Source organism: Anolis sagrei, chromosome 3 (assembly GCF_037176765.1).
Source record: "Anolis sagrei isolate rAnoSag1 chromosome 3, rAnoSag1.mat, whole genome shotgun sequence".
NCBI classification, from domain to species: Eukaryota; Metazoa; Chordata; class Lepidosauria; order Squamata; family Dactyloidae; genus Anolis; species Anolis sagrei.
Window position 1 is genome coordinate 32,220,902 of NC_090023.1, and position 21,961 is coordinate 32,242,862.

The 21,961-nt window shown below is 39.9% G+C and overlaps 1 protein-coding gene across 4 annotated transcripts in view; it reads left to right on the forward strand.

The window, feature by feature from the left end:
• The window catches only part of MTUS2 (microtubule associated scaffold protein 2), a 386,111-nt gene that overhangs the window by 354,946 nt on the left and 9,204 nt on the right, over nt 1-21,961 (forward strand). For all 4 annotated transcript variants that reach the window (XM_060770880.2, XM_060770879.2, XM_060770881.2 and 1 more), the window contains 4 exons: nt 2,003-2,069; nt 11,588-11,802; nt 13,566-13,671; nt 20,270-20,343. In XM_060770880.2, coding sequence (XP_060626863.2) covers nt 2,003-2,069; nt 11,588-11,802; nt 13,566-13,671; nt 20,270-20,343 — 462 coding nt within the window. The remainder of the gene's footprint in view (nt 1-2,002; nt 2,070-11,587; nt 11,803-13,565; nt 13,672-20,269; nt 20,344-21,961) is intronic.

Genomic DNA, 21,961 nt, shown 5'->3' on the forward strand with positions numbered 1-21,961 from the left:
GGAAGATTGAAAGAGCAAGACCTGAGTAGGGCTGTTGTTAATTAGGGACTTGGATTTTCATATATAAGGTTGTTATAAATTGGATTCTGCTTTATAGCAGTTAGCAACCAAGTGAGTGAAAAAGAAGTGTTCTTTCCATCCCCAGAGATGCCTGAAACTCTGTTGATTACCAATTCACGAAATGTGATTACTTTTTGGTGATTTTCATCAAGCTTCTTCCGAACTTCAACTTTGTTATAGTTGTTATCTTCCAGATATGTTGGATTACATCTCCTAGAGTCTCCAAACAAACATAGTAGCTGTTATCTAGTATATCGAATGCCAGCTTGGGGAAAGCTATTCTGTTGGTGTCTTGAAAATCCATTATTGTTTTCTTGTCTGGGAAGGCATTTATAGCTACTTGAGCATCATTTTCTAATCATTGGTGTCCCTAGCCAGTATGTTGTAGTTCATAATCTCATCCTTCACATGGTAAGGTTTAGGGAGTGATACTGCCTCTGGTATCTATTATGCTAAATCACACTCTGGTGGGTTTCAGTTCAGCATCTTCTGATGATTCATACATCCCTTGTGGAATATCTTCCTCGAAAATCTTTTTATGATCTAATAGGGATGTTCCCCAGTGTTGTCAGGATTAATATGTTTTACTTCCTCTTATGTACGTATGTGCTTATTTGAAGTTCTCTGTTTCGAGAAGTATTTGACTCCTCGACCTACCTTCCATCTAGACCAGTGGTTTCTAACCTTTGGTCCTCCAGTTGTTTTGGACTTCAGCTCCCAGATATCCCTGATGTTAAGAATTGTGGGAGCTGAAGTCCAAAACACCTGGAGGACCAAAGGTTGGGAACCACTGGACTAGACCCTTCCATAAAGGAACTGAAATAATAATACCACAAAATGTTGTTTAGTTGCAGCTTTTCCTCCTTGTAATATAAAGTATATTACTGATATAAAGTAGATTCTCACTTATCCAACCTTCCCTTGTTCGACATTCTGTCTTATCTGACACTCTTATCGGACATCCCCCTTTTCCTCTAGCATTTCCCCTTCAATTAAAAGAGCGCTCCCCAACTCTCTTTCCATTCCCAATAAGTGAAAAAGGCAGGAAGAGGAAGAGGATGGAGGAAAGGGGGAAAAGAAGCAGGACTGGAAGTGGAAGTGTCCTCCCTCCTTCCCTCTGTGATTTCCACACTCCTCTTCCACATCTGGGCACTTCCTGCTGGGCCACACTAGCCCTAATGTGTTGCCTTGCCTTAAGCCTTTGAATCCCTGTTGTTAGTATTCTAGGTGTCTAGCGGTGCAGCAGATGAGTAACAGTAGGAGATGTTCTGCTAGCCTGTTTATGTCGAATAAGCAAGACTCTACTGTAATATGATACGGAGGACTGATACAGTCCCAGTCCAGCTGGACAGTGGCCCTGGATTCAGCATAGGTGTGCTGAATCCAGGGCCGCTCCATGTCAGATTTGCACCAGACTAATCTGCCCAGTATAGACAGGACCTTAGTAGCTGATCTAGAATCTTGGCCCATGTATTTCTTTGACTGGGATGTTTTAAAACTGATCACTTAATCTAAGCCTAAACATCGATCTCACTGTTGTGTCTGTGCCTTTTACCCTTGTTTTCCCTACAATATTTCTGTGCATTTCCCATAGTGCAATCTAGACTGAGGCCACAATACTAAAGAAACTAGGGAATAACCTTCACTGACCACCCTTGAATTACTTTGGAATAAATCTGCATATAACAGTGTTGCACAAGTCTTGTTGTATGTATGACATATGTGTCTCTGTGAGTTCACTGTACAAGTAACTTTGTGAACACAGTACTTTACTATTCAGAAATCACATTTGGTGTATCATGCTTTTGGGGGGTTGACTTTCGTGACAAATAATGATAGAATTAAACAGCTTATTTACTTAATTGGATTTAGCAAAACAAATACATGCAAGTGCTTAACAGGTATAAAACCAAGTGACCGCCTGTGTTCTTTGTCTGAACAGAACGAAAGCGCCCTTGTGAAGGAAAAGGAGCTCTCGGCGGAGCTTACAAACATCAAAGATGAAGTTGGTAAGTAGGGCACTAAATAAGCAGTGTTCAAAATGTCCTTTTCTGCTTACAGATGTTGGTTAAAAAGGTTATTATGTCTTATTCTTTGACGCCAGGCAATCTGCATAGATCTAAGAAAGCATCATCTTAACCCTGCGGCAGGTTTTTATGGCCTGTCGGGGAACAATAATTTTACCTCTTTGTTGTTGCAGAGACAGGTTCATAACCATGCACAGTGGTACTGATCATGCATTATCTTTACCATTCACAGATGGTGATCTGTAAATCTATACTGCTGCATTTTGAATAGCATTTTGTACCTGAGTATGAAACTCAACTCACCCTTAGGTTGATATGACACAATATTCATAGATGTTATTACATCTAGGCATAATTGGCTCAGAATTTATCACATGTTCAAAGTCAAGTTGGTGCCTTGTGACAACATTCATCATTACAGGGATAGATGTTGGGAATGTGGGACCCATCTTGGCTGATTCCATTATCCACTCCATGTTTTGCATTAGAAATAATTACTCTACAATTCGGATGTAAAGCAGCTATAGCAACTGCATATATGCTGTACGTTGTGGCTTGGAGCCTTTTGGAACAACAAAATCTAGCACTGAAAAGCAATGTTTTTATGACCCTGAAAATGTTTTATCACACAAAGGTCTTTTTTCAAAAAAAGAAATCACAAGGTGCAAAAAAATGAAAATGTGCAAAACTCTCTTCAGCTTATCAATTGAGGAGAAACCATTTGAAATTATTTGTTATTGTATGCTGAAATGAAGTGAGCAAAGATGTATATCCCTTTTGCTGTGGTTCATTAATTCCAGGATTTGGTCCAGAGTGCCTTCCAACTTGGCACCTTCCCTAGACAACATAATTACATCAGATGTCGAAACAGGAGATTTAAAGGGGAAATCCTTTTCATTCTTTTTATCCAACCATACTTTCCTTTATTGTTGTAGGTTAGTAGTCTGGTGCATAAGCAGAAGTAGGAAAAGATTCCTTGAGAAAGGCCTCTTTCTAATGGGGAAGAGAGGTAGTTATGCTGAACAGTAGGGTTGCGTGCAGAATTAGTTTCTCCCATCATCATACACACATCTGACAGTGTAACATGCACATCCAAAATCCTACGTTTTCAGATCAGGATTGGCTCAGCCAAACAGTTTACAAGGCTGGCTGTTCAGGGTACTGGGAAATGATGTCTGCCATATTATCTTACTCATGAGAAGCATCACGTATCAGTAGCTGGAGAGACACCTTGGAGTTCTAGCACACTTGGAGTAAAGGTTTCCCCTGACATTAAGTCTAGTTGTGTCTGACTCTGAGAGGTGGTGCTCATTTCCATTTCTAAGCCAAAGAGCCAGCGTTGTTCATAGACACCTCCAAGGTCATGTGGCCTGTATGACTGCATGGAACACCAGTACCTTCCCACAGAAGTGGTACCTATTGATCTACTCGCATTTGCATGTTTTCAAACTGCTAGATTGGCAGAAGCTAGGCCTAACAGCAGGATCTTACCCCGCTCCCCGGATTCGAACCGCCAACCTTTTGGTCAGCAAGTTCTAGCATACTTGCTATCAAGGTATTTCCCAAGACCCCAATCTGCAGTGCCTAAGAAACCTTTTGGCTGGGGCACTGCCAGGCTGAAAGCTTTTGGGGATGTCACACTTGTTCATTAACATCTAAAAATGTGAATCCAGTCAGTTGTGAGATCGCAATTCTAGCTCACAGTTTTTATATATATATATATATATATTTCTTTATTGATTTTCATAAACATATACATTGTTAAAAACAGGTAGTGGGTTTAGAGGGGTAGGTTACAAAGAGAGGGGGGGTGCGGAGAGGAAAGGAGGGTTAGGAAAGGAAGGGATTCACGGGTAGGGGAAAGGGGCTGGTGGTAGGGGAGGGGGGATAACTGGGGGGGGGTTGGTACTTCCAGGTTTATCCGGCGTGGTACGAACATATTTGGTTTTACATATTAAATCTGACTTTTACATTTTTTTATTATTATTATTTCTCCATATTGCATTCTGAATAAATTATTAAGTTTTGTCTTGCGCCTTATGTCTAACTTTCTGAGAATATAAAAATTATCATTGTTGTTAGTTGCTCCGGGCGTTTAAACCCTTGATTTCTCTTTAACATTTAATCATTTTCTTGGAATGTTGTTATATTTCTATTATGTACAACCCATTGTTTTCCTCTTTTATAAATTTTAATACTGAATTCCAATTGGTTTTCTGAGGTTTCCTATGACTTTGGGAAATTCTCTGTGTCAAGATATCCATGTTTATTATATCTAATATCTTGTCAATCCAAAGTTCCAATGAGGGAACTTCTTTATTTTTCCACATTCTTGCTATGACCATTCTAGCAGCTGTTGTTAAATAAAAAAGTATTTTATCTTCATTTTTGTCTAGTTTGAGGTTGTGGAGCCCTAATACTAATATCTCCGGTCTTGGATCAAATTTAACTTCTAGTATTTTTTCAATCGATCTGTGGATTTGTATCCAGAATTTTTGGATCCGTTTACAATTCCACCACATGTGTAGAAATGTGCCTTTTTCCCTCTCACATTTCCAACATCGATCTTCTTTTTTGTTTTTATTGATTTTGGCCAAGATTTCCGGGGTTAAATACCACCTATAAAAAATCTTATACCAACTCTCCTTAATATCGGTGGCGTAGGTATATTTAATTTTGTTTTTCCATATTTTCTCCCAGTCAGCTAGTGGTATTGAATGGCCTATGTCTCTTGCCCACGTTGTCATGTTGGCCTTTACTTGTTCTGTCTCTGTGGCCCAGATAAGTAGCTGATTGTATATCTTTCTTATGAGTTTTGTGTCGGTTGTTAAAATGTTGTCCCAGAAGGAAGTTTTTGTTTCGAAGCCTACTTTTTCGTCGATTCTGAAATTTTCTCTGATTTGGTGGTAATGGAACCAGGAGATGGAGGCGTCAGCTTGATTTAGTTCTTCTCTGGATTTTAGTGTTATTTCCTGCCCCTTGATGTTAATGAGTTGTTTATACGTAAGCCATATCTTCCTGGGTATTTCTCTTCTGTGGTGTGCTTCAGTGGGTGAAAACCACATTGGCGTTTTTTGGTGGAGTTTGTTTTTATATTTATTCCAGGTATTAATTAGGGCTGCTCTTCTTGGGTGATTTTTAAAGAGTTTTTCTTTTTTATCCTTATTTCTCCAGAGGTAAGCATGCCACCCCTGGTTTATATCGAACCCTTCCACTGCTAGGATCTTCTCTTTACTAAGTGTCGCCCAGTCGCGAGTCCAGCTTAAGGCGGCGGCGTCATAGTATAGTTGTATCTCGGGGAGAGCCAGTCCCCCTCTCCTTTTGTCATCCACCAGATGTATCGCCCTTATTCTGTGTTTCTTGTTGTTCCATATAAATTTGATGATAGCTCACAGTTTTTTAACAGGATGCCAGCCAAGGAATGCTAGATGACTAGTTTAAACCAAAGGCTTTCTTTCAGCTCATGACTGAGTACAATATGACCCTGGCATCTTAGAGGAGTTGATTCTCCTCTTGAGGATAAAGGTCAGGAAACGCAGAAACGCTTGGGCTGCTTGGGGTTGGCCATTGCCCTGTTCCATCCAATAGGAACCGGAGAGACATATCACTTGTGACATTTCACTTTTCCTCCTGTTATCAGGAGAAATGCATTTTGATTGGCCTTTGCCAGTAGGTCAGACAGAAGGGGAAATCACATCAGCTCAGTGCTGGAAAAACATTGTGACGGCAAGTGCTGCGATTTAACCTGGAGTCTCTTGTCAATCTAGTAAAATGCCATATTCTGTGAAAGTCACACCCAGCAGACTGCAAGCCAGAAGCGAAATAGCCAAGCAAATGAAATAAATCTCTTGGCACTCCCTTTAGAGGAAACTGACTGTGTTTTTGTACAGTGATAGTCATTTGGTGGAGTTTCCTGCAACTGCTGAAGTTTCCATATGAGCTTTCGGAATCATGAATTATTTCTTGGCTGGGAGTTTTAATTGCCTCTGTTTCATTAAGCTCTTGAGTAGGACTGTCTTGTTACAACCAGGCACTGGCTCTGGCAGCGAAGCAATGTGGCAAGTCCAGAGTAAACTGCTCTGTTTATTGTGATTGTTCTTTGGATGGTCTGCAGCAGAGATAGGCAACTCCTTCAGTAATATAGGCTGCACAGTGATTGTATGATGATCCAGAGAGTTGTTTGCATGTTTAATTCCACGTGTATAACAGTTTGCATATTATTGCCTTTAATGTAGCAGATGCCAAACTGCAGATGGCAGGTTGACTGCATTTCCATTTAAACCTGTGACCTTAAAAGTGGAAAAAATATGAGCCAGCTCTTGGGTAATTACGATGCACAAATGATAAATGACAGGAGCTGGAAAATGTGCTCTTTTGTTTTGCTTTGTATGTATGTGTGTTTTAAATTAGAGCCTTTGTTTTCATGCCCTTCATTGATTCAGTGGCAACTTACTTGTTCCTGAGGTCTAGGAGCATGCTTTGCCTTCACATAAAATGTGGGATTCTGAAGGGTTTTTATAAAAGATCTATGCTACTCAAAAGTGCTTGAGAATTCTTTAAAAGTCTTATTCTTAACCAGCTTTCACACAGCTGGTTAACTACCAGCTGCAGTAAATCTTGCCAACCAAAAGCTTGACAGTTCGAAGCCCAGGTCAGGGTGAGCTCCTAGCCTTTACCTAGCTTCCTCCTACCAAAAACAGCAATGTGAATAGATAAATAGGTACCACTTATTTATTTATTTACGACATTTATATGCCGCCCTTCTCATCCTGAAGGGGATTCAGAATGGCTTACAAGTTATATGTAAATGCAATATATTATATTGTTATCATAGCAAATATTAGTATTATATATTACTATATTGTACTATACCACTATACTCTAATATTATTAGTAATATTACATGTGATATGAAATATATAATTATTATATTGTATTATTATTAGTATTATATCGTATTACGTTATAATATTATTATCAATATTATATGTGTATACAGTATATATTAATATCTCCTCTTAAGCGGGGAGGTATTCAGGCACCCAGAGGGAAATGCCAGAAAAAATGCCATTGATCCAGTCAAAGAGGAAGTTTATGAATAAAGCTCTTTGGCAGGGAAAGTGGAGCAACAGCACCCCTCGTGGCCAGAACCGTGTACAGTCTCCAAGATGCCGAAGATGAGAAAGCCTATATATACCTCTATTTATGTACAGTTGTCTGTCTTCTCAGTGTATAACAGCATTGAATGTTTTCCATATATGTGTTCTGTGATCTGCTCTGAGTCCCCTTCAAGGTATGAAGTGTGGAATATAAATACTGTAAATAAATAAATAAATAAATTATTCTCCACCCCCAATCTTGGAAGCTGGAAAGTGGGAGGAGAAAAGAGAATGCATGCTCATTGAATCACAGCTACCAGATGCTTCACAAGCAATCGTTGGAGTACATATAAGCTTTTATTTGCCAGAATTATTAGTAATGCCTTATGCTTTAGTTTCTCTTAAATATATGTCAACAACCTGCTGTCAACAACCTGAATTTGAATTGTATATTCGTCTGCAGCCTTGAGCACTTCAAAGACTGATTTCATACTGTTGAAGCCTATATTGTGTTAGCGTCATTCATTAGAAAAGTGGTCAGAAGACAGACTTCTTTACATAATTAATTTAAAGGTTGGGTGGGTTTAAATTATTATGAACCTTACAGAATAGAACTCTAAGAGTGAATGTTGCAAAATTAAATTGTTGTGAAAATTTAACTTCTGTGCAGATCCTGTTGGAAAACTTAGTGTTAGCTCTCCTATAAGTGAAGGCTTTGTGTGGTCTCAAAACAGCTTTTCTCAATTTGGGAGTATGAAGAAACAAAGCATGGCTATGTTTCTATAACTATGTACCTGTAGTCAGGTGCATAATGACAGAGTATTTCCCTAGACTTCCTGGGTCCTCCAGTAGTCCTATAAGATTACATTATCACTGCACATCTGGCTACAGGAACATAATCAGACACTTTCCCAATGTTTCCTGCTCTCCATCAGCCACTAAATGCCCATGGGAGAGAGGGACCCATAGGAGGACATTGAGTTCAGAAAGGGGAAGGGGAGATGTAACTTTAAGATTGAATCATTTTAATCTTAGATTCAAAATCGCATTTAATTATCAGGCTCACTAGAAACCTTGAGCCAGTTACTTAGATGATTTCATTCTAACACTACAATGAAGGAGTAGGGATCAAGTGACCCTAGAAGTTGATAGATTGCAATTCCCATCACCCATAGCCAGAGGCAAATAATAGTGAATTTGCCATCCAGCAACATCTGGAAGCCCACAGGTTCCCCACCCCTATGTTAAGATTATGTGCACAAAACCACAGTTAGCTTAAAGTTGAACTCCTCCCCTGGCACGTTCTTTATTCTACTATAATGCTAGCTTTATTCCCTAAAGCAGTTATGTGAAGGAATGAAGGTTTTTGTCATTTGCCAGATAACCTATATTTTTCTGGAGATACCTCTTGTCATCTTCTGTTTACCTAAGTCTATGATCACTGGTATAGTCCAAACAGACAGATTTATCATTGACATTCCACTAAAGCACTCTTAAGTACCGGAATTTAAGGTGGCAATGGGAAATCATATTCAACCATATTCAAGCAATACATAAGGCCATATCCATGCTGCATAATTATAGCAGTTTGGCCCCATACTAACTACCATGGACCAATGCTATGGAATTCTGGAATTTGTATTTTGTGAGATATTTACCTAATCCCAGGATTTCATAGGATTGAGCCATAGCACTTAAGGGAGTGTTGAACTAATTCTGCAGTGTAATGGTCTATAAATGAAGGAGGTGCAGAATAGGCTCTTTTTCCCCCCGCACACACCTTTGTCATCTAAGAAAGGGAAATAACTATGGGGAGTGTTCAGAAATAAAGCAGTACATTGATGCCTCCAGTATCTGCTGCCTGAGGCTGTTGACTTATCCTGCCTCATGATAGGTCCGGCCCAAGTTCCAGGCCTATCTTCACAGCTCTTCAGCTTCAGAATATTCTCCATTATGCAGAATGTTAAGCTTGCCCAGAGAAATGTAGATGCCTGGCCCTTTATTTAGGGCCACCATAGCACTCTCTTGTAGTTGGTAAAGCTGAGTAATGAACAATAACTTTCTGTAGCATTGCTCCTGCATCCCAACAATATCCAACATTATTCCACTTTCCGATGTATCTGCAACTCCTTTCCTTTCACCATTACTTTGAAAGATACAGGGAAATGGAAACATACATTTCCTCCCTCCTGTATTTTTCCTAGCTTTAAATTTCCTGTTGTTTTCAGTCATTTTCATCCTGAGGAATCATTAAGCAGAAGGATACAGGTGCTCTCATTATCTGTCTGGTTTTGACCAGCTTCATTCCATTTATATTCACAATATGATTTATATACAAACTGAAACTGAATAGCTCTGGTGGCAGAATCCAGTATCTGATCAAGCTGAGATGGAAGGTTTGGGAACCATCAGTGCCTTGGGCTTTTCAAAATTTGTCATGTAGTCTTGTTGGTCCAGCATTCCCATATGAACAGCTTAGAAATGTTACTCTTTCAGTTTAAATCTATCTCTCAGAATCCCCTAGACAGTAAGGCCACTAACTATTTTGGCTGAGGGGGAATTCTGGGAGCCGAAATTCAATTTGTTTCCAGACCTTTGCTGCAAGGAAGAAAGTTTTCTAAGTGCACCACTTGAGATCTAGTAGAGAAATGCATTGAGTTAATTGATGTAGGCATTAATTGCTATGTGCAGCATAGCCTTTTCTCTTTAAAACCAATTTTTTAAATTTCCTTTAAAATATGTTTTTACAGAATATTTTATGTATCTTTTACATCCTTTTTTGGGAGGGGCATAAAAAGTGATTGATAACTCAAACAGACAGACAGATTTCGAATACTCTGCTAGAGAGCACTAGTTCAATATCCAACTTTAATGTTGATTTCTAATGAGTTCACAAGATTCTTCTGTATGAAGCAATGGCAAAGAAACTACCAGTACTTTGCCTATATTGTGTAGAAAGACAGGTGATGTTGCTTACAAGGCTTGTTCGCCTTGTAAACAAACAAGTCAGATACAGCTCATCAGTAATGTGTGGTGCCCTGCTAGGTGTCTCCAAAAATACAGATCATGGTCATATATTGTGCTTGCCCAGTATAACTCTGGACTGGTGCAATTGTCCAGTGGTTATGCTACACCACTCTTCTGGTAAATGCCAATATTGTGCTACCAATTTAGTATTTCCCAATAACTCCCCCCCCCCCTTACTTGAAAACTTAGGGACCTGTGCACTGTCAAAAACTGTATAAATATGTGAGAGGAAGCCACAGGGAGGAGGGAGCAAGCTTGTTTTCTGCTACCTTGGAGACTAGGACGCGGAACAATGGCTTCAAACTACAAGAGAGGAGATTCCATCTGAACATGAGGAAGAACTTCCTGACTGTGAGAGCCGTTCAGCAGTGGAACTCTCTGCCCCGGAGTGTGGTGGAGGCTCCTTCTTTGGAAGCTTTTAAGCAGAGGCTGGATAGCCATTTGTCAGGGGTGATTTGAATGCAATATTCCTGCTTCTTGGCAGGGGGTTGGACTGGATGGCCCATGAGGTCTCTTCCAACTCTTTGATTCTATGATTCTATGATTCTATGATTCTATGAATGTGGTTGAAAAGCAAAACCCAGACTTTTTTTAAGCTTGTGAATGCAAGACTTAACACTAAATGGCACCAATTTGTATATTGAGTCAAGTGAGAGAGAAAAGAGGCAGAGCATTGTTGAACTGAAGGTTGAAGATGTGGTACATGGTTCTCATTTAGAGGGAAGTGTTGGAAAGCAGAGTAAAGCTGAATGCCTTCTTGTTATCACGATGAACACAAAGTGGCTGCTCCTGCAATCCCATTCAATGAAATGAAAGCATTGCAGGCAATTATGAATACTTAAGCACTATCTAAGAATGTGCAGTTGTCTGATTGGAATCCCATTTGCTGTTACTAGCTAGAGTACATCCATTCCATCAGTTGTTGAATGGTGAGTAAATTGATTCAGTGGCTCTAGTGTAATTATTTCTAATTTACTCAATATCTCAATTCTGATAAAGACTAACAATAGAATTCAGGCCCATAATCATGAACTGAATACATCTATTTCACAATGCCCAAAAAAGTACAACCACATGTGAGAAGGAACCTACACAAACAAGATCCCAGTCATACTGTGTTTACACTCTCAGACACCTGACAAAACAGGAGATGTATTGCGAATAAAGAAAGTCCCCATACATTTATCTGTGTTGGGGGTTGTGAGAGCTTTGTTCCCCGCAAAGTAACTTTTTCTAGCTTATGGTATGATTTTCTGCAGGACAATTCTGCTTATCTCCTCTGTACTGGCAGCACAGGACCAGAGGGAAAGGAAATCTGCTTAGTCTTCCTGGTTTCCCTGTGGAGCTTTAGTGAATGGTTCTTCTCTTTTTCAGCCCTCAACGCAGAGAAATATGAAAAATTACAAAAAGAGAAGGAGGAGTTGGAAAAGAAGTTTGAGAATAAGCTGAGGAAGCTTGGCTGGGAACAGCAAGAAGAACTGCAAGCACTTGAAGAGCGACTGCAGTTGCAATATAGTGCTGAACTAGAGCACTTGCAAGAGGATCACCAGGCACAGCTTGCTAAAATAAAGACTCAGCACCAAGAAAAGGTCAGCCATGGGATGCTAACATACCAGGCAGAAATCTGGACAGCAGTTTACAGTAACACTTATTACAATGGCAAATACATTATGTCTGGCTTAATTATTTGTTTCCCTTTGAGTTACTCCCTAATACAATAATAATACAATAATAACCATAATAATAATTCTCTTCTTTCCAGCACATGTACTACATGTATAAAGCCCTTTCTTCCTTCTTTCCTAATAGATGTGTTCTTTCTAGTAGTCAACTTTCAGCAGACTTTGACAGTAGAGTCTTGCTCTAGAGGTCTAAACCTTTCTGGAATCAAATCCACAAATATGGAAGGTCAATTGTAAAGCAAACTGAATAGAACACATATTAAAATCCCCAAGTCCAATACCTAACCTTTCCTGGGATTTTCCCACTATCAGAAGTCCAATTACAGTACACTTTAACTCTTAACTTAACAACAGTTAATCACACCTTTTGTGGTATAGCAATAATTTCATACTTACAAGAGCGTGGCCTCACTGAAGAGTAAGAGAGGGAAATATTGCATGGTTGGCATGCTCCTTGCAGTATCAGTTGTGGAGGCAATGATAAGATGGATGGTTTCTTGACCATCAATTTCAGCAAAATTTGTTGGTAGCCCTTTTGAACATGATCAGCTAATGAAAAGTAGGCTACATAAACCTCTATGTGTTTGGGGGGGGGGGGGCAAATGAAGGACCATCAGGGAAGAGAGCATGTTCTGCATATAAAAGGTGCTAGACGTCAACCCCTGGCATCTCCAAATAGAGCTAGGAAAGATCTATCCCTGAGAAGACCTATGTTCCCGTAGTACTTTTAGAAAGTCCCAGATTCAATCCTGGATATATTTGGGTAGGATGGGAATAAATCTTGTTTGAGATTCACAGGAAGAGTTGCTAGAAGTCAGTGTAGCTGACAGTACTGAAATAGACATGCCAGCAATCTAACTCAATATAAAACAATCTGATATAAATTGACCTTCTCTATCCACAGATTCTGCATCTATGGCTACTAAATATCCCCCCCCCCCCAAATCCAAATTGTAAACCTTAGCAACTTTGAGTCTCCTTTATGGAGAGAAAAAGTAGAGTATAAATAAAACAACAACAGCAACAACAACAACTCTGGCAAAGCCAGTAAAGGTGGTCCCAGTGCTGATTGGCACAGTGGGTGCAATTCCTAAAGAGCTTGGCCTGCACTTAAAAACAATTTGTGTTGACAAAATTACCATCTGTCAGCTGCAAATGGTCACCTTACTTGGATCTGCGCACGTTATTCGCCGATACATCACACAACCCTGGACACATGGAAAGTGTCTGACGTGTGATAAAATACTAAAGCCAGCACAGTGTTTTTGTTTGCTGTGTACTAATCTTGCTGTGTATCAAATAATAATAATTTGATTTTGCCATATTATGCAAACTACACAATTTTACTGTGCCATTGTATATAATGAGACTTAAGCATCCATGGACTTTGCTGTCCACAAGGGATCCTGAAACCAAATCCCAGCAGATACAATTGGTTCACTGTATGATCCAAATGATTTGGGAATACATATAAGAAGCAGAAACTTCCACACATGCCCTCTATGCAGTAGCAATGAGACAGAGTAAATTCATCCTATTCTTAAAATGGAGGGGGCTAGTTGCCATTGATCATGGCTTTGAGCCATCATTAGCATTCTCAATTTTGTCTAATCTTCTTTTGAAACCGTAAAAACTAATTATCTAACTATGTTGCTTTATTGTGTGAACAGGTGGATGGCATTGTGGCACTTCAGGAAACAGCAGTACTAGAGATGGAAAATAGCCATATAGCTGCCATTGCAGTACTTCGAGATGAATATGAGCTCAAAGTTCAAGGTAATTCTGCAACACTGACCATCCTAAAATGGGAGATTACAACCTGTGGAAATGTTTTGGAGCACGCAGTGGGTTATACAGGATACCATTTTCTTCTTCTGTATGTGCCCAATATGATTTCCCTCCTTCATCTCCAACCAAATGTCAATACCAAATAACGTTTACAAGATAAGATATTCTTGTTGCTACCTTGGTACAATGGAATGTCTTTCCCAAGGATGTCTATGAGTTCCCACCATTTTGCATCTTGAGGTACCAATTTAACACCTGGATTTTTTGAAAAAGTGAAACAGCCTATATCCAGATTATATTGTAATGCTAAATCATCATTTTAATATTATAATAAACAATTGTTATTGGTTGAAACTTAGTCATACTTACACTGGGTTCACCAAAAGCAAGGGAAGTTAAAGCAGTGGGTTGGCATTTGGTGTTGTATTTTCAGGTTCGTTAATTAAGAGTTATGGATGTGTAACGGAAGTTTGTAATGGGTAAAACAATGTAGCTTTCCTATCAGACTATGTCCATTCTTATTATTATGCTTATTTATGCCCCACTTTTTCTCTCCACAAGGAGACTGAAAGTGGCTAATTCTCACCCCACATCTTAACAGCGAGCAGCTGTATTGGGTGGAGGAGGTCTGCTGAGCTGCCAGGTTCAGAAAGGCTATTGTCCTCCCAACCCTGTTATATGCCTGTGAAATGTGGACTGTCTACAGACGTCACATGCAACTCCTGGAACGATTCCATCAGCACTGCCTCCGGAAAATTCCGCAAATCTCTTGGGAAGACAAGTGGACAAATGTCAGCGTGCTGGAAGGAGCAAAGACCACCAGCATTGAAGTGATGATCTTCTGCCATCAACTCCGCTGGACTGGCCACGTTGTCCGGATGCCCGACCACCGTCTCCCAAAGCAGTTGCTCTACTCCGAACTCAAGAATGGAAAATGGAATGTTGGTGGGCAGAAAAAGAGATTTAAAGATGGGCTCAAAGCCAACCTTAAAATCTCTGGCATAGACACTGAGAACTAGGAAGCCCTGGCCCTTGACCTCTCCAGCTGGAGGTCAGCTGTGACCAGCAGTGCTGCAGAATTTGAAGAGGCACGAATGGAGGGTGAAAGAGAGAAATGGGCCAGGAAGAAGGCATGTCAAGCCAACCCTGACCGAGACCGCCTTCCACCTGGAAACCAATGCCATCACTGTGGGAGAAGATGCAGGTCACAAGAATACTGATCATGGAAGACTATCCTACTCGTCCAATGAGGGATCGCCTAAACTTTGAAAGGCATTTTCCCAAGCTCTTAGTCAAACTCAGTTGGTTGAAGATGTTTTTCTCCTGAGATCCAGAGCAAGGTGGTGTCCACTTTCCAGTCCGTGCATAGAAGGTGGATGGATTGGCCATCGAGTTTTACTTCTCATTATCAAAAGGATAGTGTCATCTATTCGATCTGGTGCAATGGAATAGTTTAAGAGCCTAAGGCCATATTACTCTGGACAGACCCAATCTCATCTGATCTTGGAAGCTAAACAGGGTCGGGCCTGGTTAGAATAGTTTAAGAAACCTAGGCATATGCATATGAGTAACATAAGGAAATTCAGAGACTGCCATAACTACCTTGAAATCTGCCACCTGAGTGTGGTCAATGTTAGGGTTGACCCTGTTGAGTGGAAATCATTCATTAGGGTCTTAGGTAGGGCTGTTTCTCAACATTGCTACCTCAGATTATTTTAAACAGGTGGTGAAAGCTTGTTTTCTGCTGCCCTGGAGACTGGGACGCAGAACAATCGCTTCAAACCTCAGGAAAGGAAATTCCACCTGAACATTAGGAAGAATTTCCTGACTGTGAAAGTTGTTCAGTAGTGGAACTCTCTGCACAGAATGTGGTGGGAGCTCCTTCTTTGGAGACTTTTAAACAGAGGCTGGATGGCCATCTGTCAGGGTGCTTTGAATGCAATTTTCCTGCTTCTTGGCAGGGGGTTGGACTGGATGGCCCACAAGGTCTCTTTCAACTCTATAATTCTATGATTCTACAAAAGGGGCTGGAGCTGTGGCCTTGCGTATGTGGTAGAGGTGGGAAAATACTTTGTTGGATTTGACAGTTTCTGCAGTTCAGGGCGGTGGCAGGGGATGTGTATATCCATGCCATAGCTTGATACACAAGAGGAATGGTAAGAAACTGCAAGTGAAGTCTGAAGAAACTATTTCTCCTTCTCTTGTGACTTGTACCTCAGCTCAAAAATTTACATGTTTATGAAGTATTTGAAGTGGCTGATAGAACTACAGCTGTGACAAAATCACATATTTAAAATATGAATAGCTTAACTGTGCATGATTGAAAAATACATAGCAACATACTTTAGTCGAAGGAGGAAATGCATAAATTAGATGAAATGAATCGATAAATGCAGGCACGAGAGGAATATACATATAAATCAGCACATATTTCCATTCACATACACAAACGATCTAAAGCCTGACTACTCAGTACAGAAAAGGGGTGGGAATAAAATGAGGATAGATTCAGAAAAAGACAACAAAATCAAAACTCAGAGATGTTTGTATTACTAGCATGCAGCATTTGGGCTCTGCCATTAATCTTTGGGCAGACCTCCTAGCTGGCTAGGAAACACATACAAATTTTTGTATTACCTGCTGTCTATACTTGATTGTGGCATGAATGAAATGACATAGACAACAATTATATTCTATCTTAAAGTGCTTGTAGTGAACAGGATCAAGTTAAATCAACAAAGTTGATCAACTAAATGAAAACCAAGGAACAGATGAGAAAAGACACAACCTCTTGCAAACAATGCACTGATATACGAGGCTGGGTCAAAACGTTTTGCCTCCTGTGTCATAAAAATGTTATGAATGAACATATAACAGCAGAAGTTGCTACAGATCATAGCCTGAACTATCCCCTACACAAAACTACTGTTGAGCATAGTCACCATCAATTTGTACACATTTGCACCATCATTTTACCCAGGCAACAAAACCATTTTGGAAAAATGCAGAGTTTTGATTCATGATTCATGATTTAAAGCTGTTTTAACGTCATTCAGGTTGTCTTTCAGTTGTCTTTCAGATATCCAAACAGGCAAAAGTCAGAAGGTGCCAAATCATAAACATTCTTCTTCAAGCGATTATGGGTTTCCATAGGTGCACAACCTCCTTTTGCCAGAAATTCAATGGCGACTCTTTCTTTTAGCTTCATATTCATGGTTCTAATCAGTCAATCAGAAAACAAAAAGACTACAACAGTAGAATAAGGATACCTCTATCATATCATGCATAGATAGTGTAGTAACTGTGAAAGAAATAAAACAGAGAGGAATTGAGGCATTACTTTTTGACCCATCCTTGTAGAAATGGCTCCATTGCTATAGGAGGTCAGGAGAAACATTAGATGTTCTGCTAACATTTGTGATCAATGTACACATGATAAAATAGATTGCACACTGATATCATAGCCATAGTTTATATTAATATTCTTTCAAATTATTCTAGAGTTGTTCAGTTTATCCTATCTATGTTTTACAGCCATGCTTTTGATATCTAAAAGGTAGATAAGCTCAGTTCTTGGAAAAATCCCCTACCATTGAATATTGGAGTTGTGCTTGCTAGGTTTAATTGTTGTTGTGTATTTGTTCAGTTGCTTACGACTCTTCGTGACCTCATGGACCAGCCCACGCCATAGCCCCCTGTCGGCCGTCACCACCCTCAGCTCCTTCAGAGTCAAACCAGTCACTTCAAGGATGCCATCCATCCATCTTGGCCTTGGTCAGCCCTTCTTCCTTTTTCCTTTCATTTTCCCCAGCATCATCATCTTCTCCAAGCTTTCCTGTCTTCTCATGATGTGGCTGAAGTATTTCATCTTTGCCTCTAATATCCTTCCCTCCAATGAGCAGTTGGGCTTTATTTCCTGGCGTATGGACTGGTTTGATCTTCTCGCAGTCCAAGGCACTCTCCGAATTTTCCTCCAATACCACAGTTCAAAAGTATCTATCTTCCTTCTCTCAGCCTTCCTTATGGTCTGGCTCTGGCATCCATAGGTTACTACAGGGAATACCATTGCTTTAACTATGCGGATCTTTGTTGCCAGTGTCATGTCTCTACTCTTCACTATTTTATCACGATTGGTCATTGCTCTCCTCCCAAGAAGTAAATGTCTCCTGATTTCCTGGCTGCAGTCTGCATCTGCAGTAATCTTACAAAGTCTGTCACTGCCTCCACATTTTCTCCCTCTATTTCCCAGTTATTAATCATTCTTTTTGCCATAATCTTGGTTTTTTTATGTTTAGCTGCAACCCAGCTTTTGCACTTTTTTCTTTCACCTTGGTTAGAAGGCTCCTCACCTCCTCCTCACTTTTGGCCATTAGAGTGGTATCATCTGCATATCTAAGGTTGTTAATGTTTCTTCCAGCAATTTTAACCCCAGCCTTGCTTTCGTTAAGCCCGCACATCACATGATGTGTTCTGCATATACGTTGTATAGGTTGGGTGAGAGTATACAACCATGCCGTACACCTTTCCCAATCTTGAACCAGTCTGTTGTTCCATGGTCAGTTCTTAGTGTTGCTACTTGGTCCTTATAGAGATTCCTCAGGAGAGAGACAAGTGGCTGGGTATCCCCATATCACCAAGAACTTGCCACAATTTATTATGATCCACACAGTCAAAGGTTTTGGAATAGTCAATAAAACAGAAGTAGATGTTTTTCTGAAATTCCCTGCCTTTCTCCATTATCCAGCGGATATTGACAATTTGGTCTCTCGTTCCTCTGCCTTTTCTAAACCCAGCTTGAACATGTGGCAGCTCTCGCTCCATGTATTGCTGGAGTCTTCCTTGCAGGATCTTGAGCATTACCTTACTGGCATGAGAAATAAGGACCACTGTATGAAAGTTTGAGCATTCTTTAGCATTTCCCTTTTTTTGGTATGGGGATATAAGTTGATTCTTTCCAGTCTGGTGGCCAAGTTTAATTATCAGTGTGTAATGCTCTCTGCAAGTCTTCAGCCCCCTCTAGTGGGTGAACTGAGCACTACAACAACAGATATGGGGAAAGGCTTCATTTATGAAGCCACTTTGAACCAATTAGTCTGGGTATTAAATTTTTAAAATACACAACTTTAAAATGTAGTGGGTTGTTAAGCTGCAGTTTTCTTTGGGATCAACTAATATTTCATTCATATCAATAATAAAAATGGAGAAAAAGTTTATACACAGCACAACATCCAGCCCTTGACTTGAATAAACAATAAGAATTTATCCTAAAATTTAATGTACATCATCGAAGACTTTGGCTGAAATCCAGTTTGTGCGCTTTACTTTTTAAAATGGCAGTGTGGGAAAGCAGACTGATAGCTCTGAGTAACCTATTACTTGCCTTTAAACAGAGCCTGGATGACCATCTATTGGGAGTACTTTGATCAGAGATATTCCCTAATGGAGGAGGTTGTACTAAATTGCCTCTATAGTCTTGTCTATTTTTATGATTCTGTTATTTATCTTCTGTACTTATAGTCTTTTCCCTTTTTCTGTTAATGCCAGTTTAGGCTTGTGGTCACTATATCCAATTCCAATTTTATTCTAAAGAATCCTGAAAATACTAGAGACAAATAATGCCCCCTTATTGACTGATAAGATTATGATATTGCTGGTTTGCTCCTCCACAGTAATACAGGCCAAGTAAGGAATGGAGTGCATGCTACAGTGTCATAACTCTGCTCCATTAGCCAATCTGACCTCGTATAACCCACTTTAAAAGCCAGGCTGTTGTTGCAAGTGAAAGGATTCTGCAGTATTGGTAAGCAGAGCAATGAATGATGAAGACATCTATTACTTACAAGCTACAAGTAACAACTGTGGCTGAGCTCTGGCAAAGCCAAGTTAGTTTTCTTTTCTTTTTTCCTATGTCAGGAGTGACTTGAGAAACTGCAAGTTGCTTCTGATGTGAGAGAATTGGCCATCTGCAAGGACGTGGCACAGGGGATGCCCGGATGTTTTGATGTTTTTACCATCCTTGTGGGAGGCTTCCCTCATTTCCTCGCATGGGAAGCTGGAGCTGACAGAGGGAGCTCATTCATGCTCTCCCATATTCAAACCTCCGATCTCTCAGTCTCCAGTCCTGCCCGCACAAGGGTTTAACCCATTGCGCCACTGGGGTCAAGTTGAGTAATAGAAACAAAGAGATTGCATAAGCATTATTGTTCAGTCTACAATGTTTATTGTGTTTGATCATGACATGGATATTTTATTAATCTTTTAAAACATAGAATCATAGAATCAAAGAGTTGGAAGAGACCTCATGGGCCATCCAGTTATGCTTTATTTGATTTTTAAATGTTTTATACAGTGGGTTTATTTTCTCTTAAATTTTACTGTAAATATTTTTAATTTACTATACTTGGAACTACCTTCAAGGGAAAGGCGGCATATTAATTCATTAATTGATTAATTTTAATGGTAGGCCAGCTCTTAAAGTTGGGCATTGGCTAGGACACCACTTAGGGGGATTATGGGTAAGGAGCACATCATATGCCTCCTTTAAAGCTAACACTGAGTTCTATTTGTTTTTCTTAACTTCCTTTAGAACTGAATTCTTCCCATGAGCTGGAAAAAAAAGAACTTGAAGAGAATTTCGAGAAGTTGCGTCTGTCACTGCAGGTAAAAACTTTATTGAGCTTTAAAAAATATAATTCATAACGAAGGCCTGTGTGAGAGATACCTTCTCTGGGTTGCTCACGCAGACACCAACCATTTGGCTCCTACCATTCTCTTACAACAGTGGTTCTCAACCTTTTGGTTCTCAACCTTTTTTTGACCAGGGACACTCTCCAACATTGGTACCAAAAGGGTTATGAATCCATTTTTTGGTCAACTTTAGATTCAGTTTGGTTATTTGGGTGCTGATTCATCAGCTCTAGTTTCTGATACAGAACATATGCCATCCAGTAGTTGCCATCTGCTCGCCCACAGAAAACCATATTTAATAAACCTTGGCACTATAAGAGGGTTTCATGAGACCAGTCACTCTTGTTGCAATGATGTAGTAAAAGTACAGACCATATTTTTGTTCTTGCAGACCACAGGTGGTCCACGGACCACAGATTGGGAACCACTATCCTACAATCTTTAAGCCAATTCCTTGGCTTTTACATTTGGTTAACTAAAATACTAGATAGGCAAATGTGTTTTGATTTGGGTTTGGATCTGTATTTGTAAACCAATTTCTCCTATAAACTATATTAAATGTATCAATATTGGGCAGTGATATAAAATACAATAGTAAAGGGGGGGGGAGTTTATTGAAGGTCCAGACATCAAGTATGTAGCTGGCTGTATGCGTATTTCAATGTTTTAATATCAGCATGAACAACATGCAAAGAGAAAGCATGGCATAGTGCTTTGAATATTTGGGTTCATAGCCCTGCTTGGCCAAGGAAACCCATTGGGTGACTTTGGGCAAGTAACACTCTCTTGGCCTCAGAGGATGGCAATCGTTCCATGAAAACCAACTAGTCACAAATTGAATTGAAGGTAAACAGCAACTTTTAACACAAATACCAGATGGAACACTCCTTTTGCAGTCTGATTTCATAAGCAAAGACTCTCATGATCATAGAGTTGGAAGAGGCCTCGTAAGTCATGAAATCTAGCTCTATGTTCAGTGTAGGAAATCCAGTTAGAGCAATTCCCAGCTCATAGCTGCCCAGCCTCTTTTGGTAGCTATCCAGAAAAATGACTCCATTGCCTCTCTAGTAAGTAATCAGTTCTAGTATCAATCATTCTTAAGGGTCTGGCTTGCTTAACATTGGCGTAGAAGTAAGCCAAGAGTCCCCAGTAAGAGATAGGAAAGAATCCTGCCTGGAACCTGGAGAGTTGCTGCCAACAATCAATAATCGGCTGGGGAAGAAATGCCCTGATTCAGTAGAAGATAGTTTCCTATGTACTTATGAACATTACAGGATATATGTGCCTAGGATTTGATGCAGTCTGGAACTCCATATGATCAAAGCCCAATCACAAACTTCTCTTTTTTGCATCATGTCTGTGAATATCACTGGAAGTGAGAGATACATCATGACAATGGCAGTAGGAAGTAAAGTCACCTATGGGCTGAGAAAAGTGGAATATAAATAAAGTAAATAAATAAACAACTTTACTCTGATTTCCATTTATACATTCCCATTGATATGTTTTTTGAGTTGCCAAATGGGGCACTTTTCCCAACAGGTACTTTGTGTCAAGTTAAAAGCATCACACAACAACTTTTGTTTGTGCT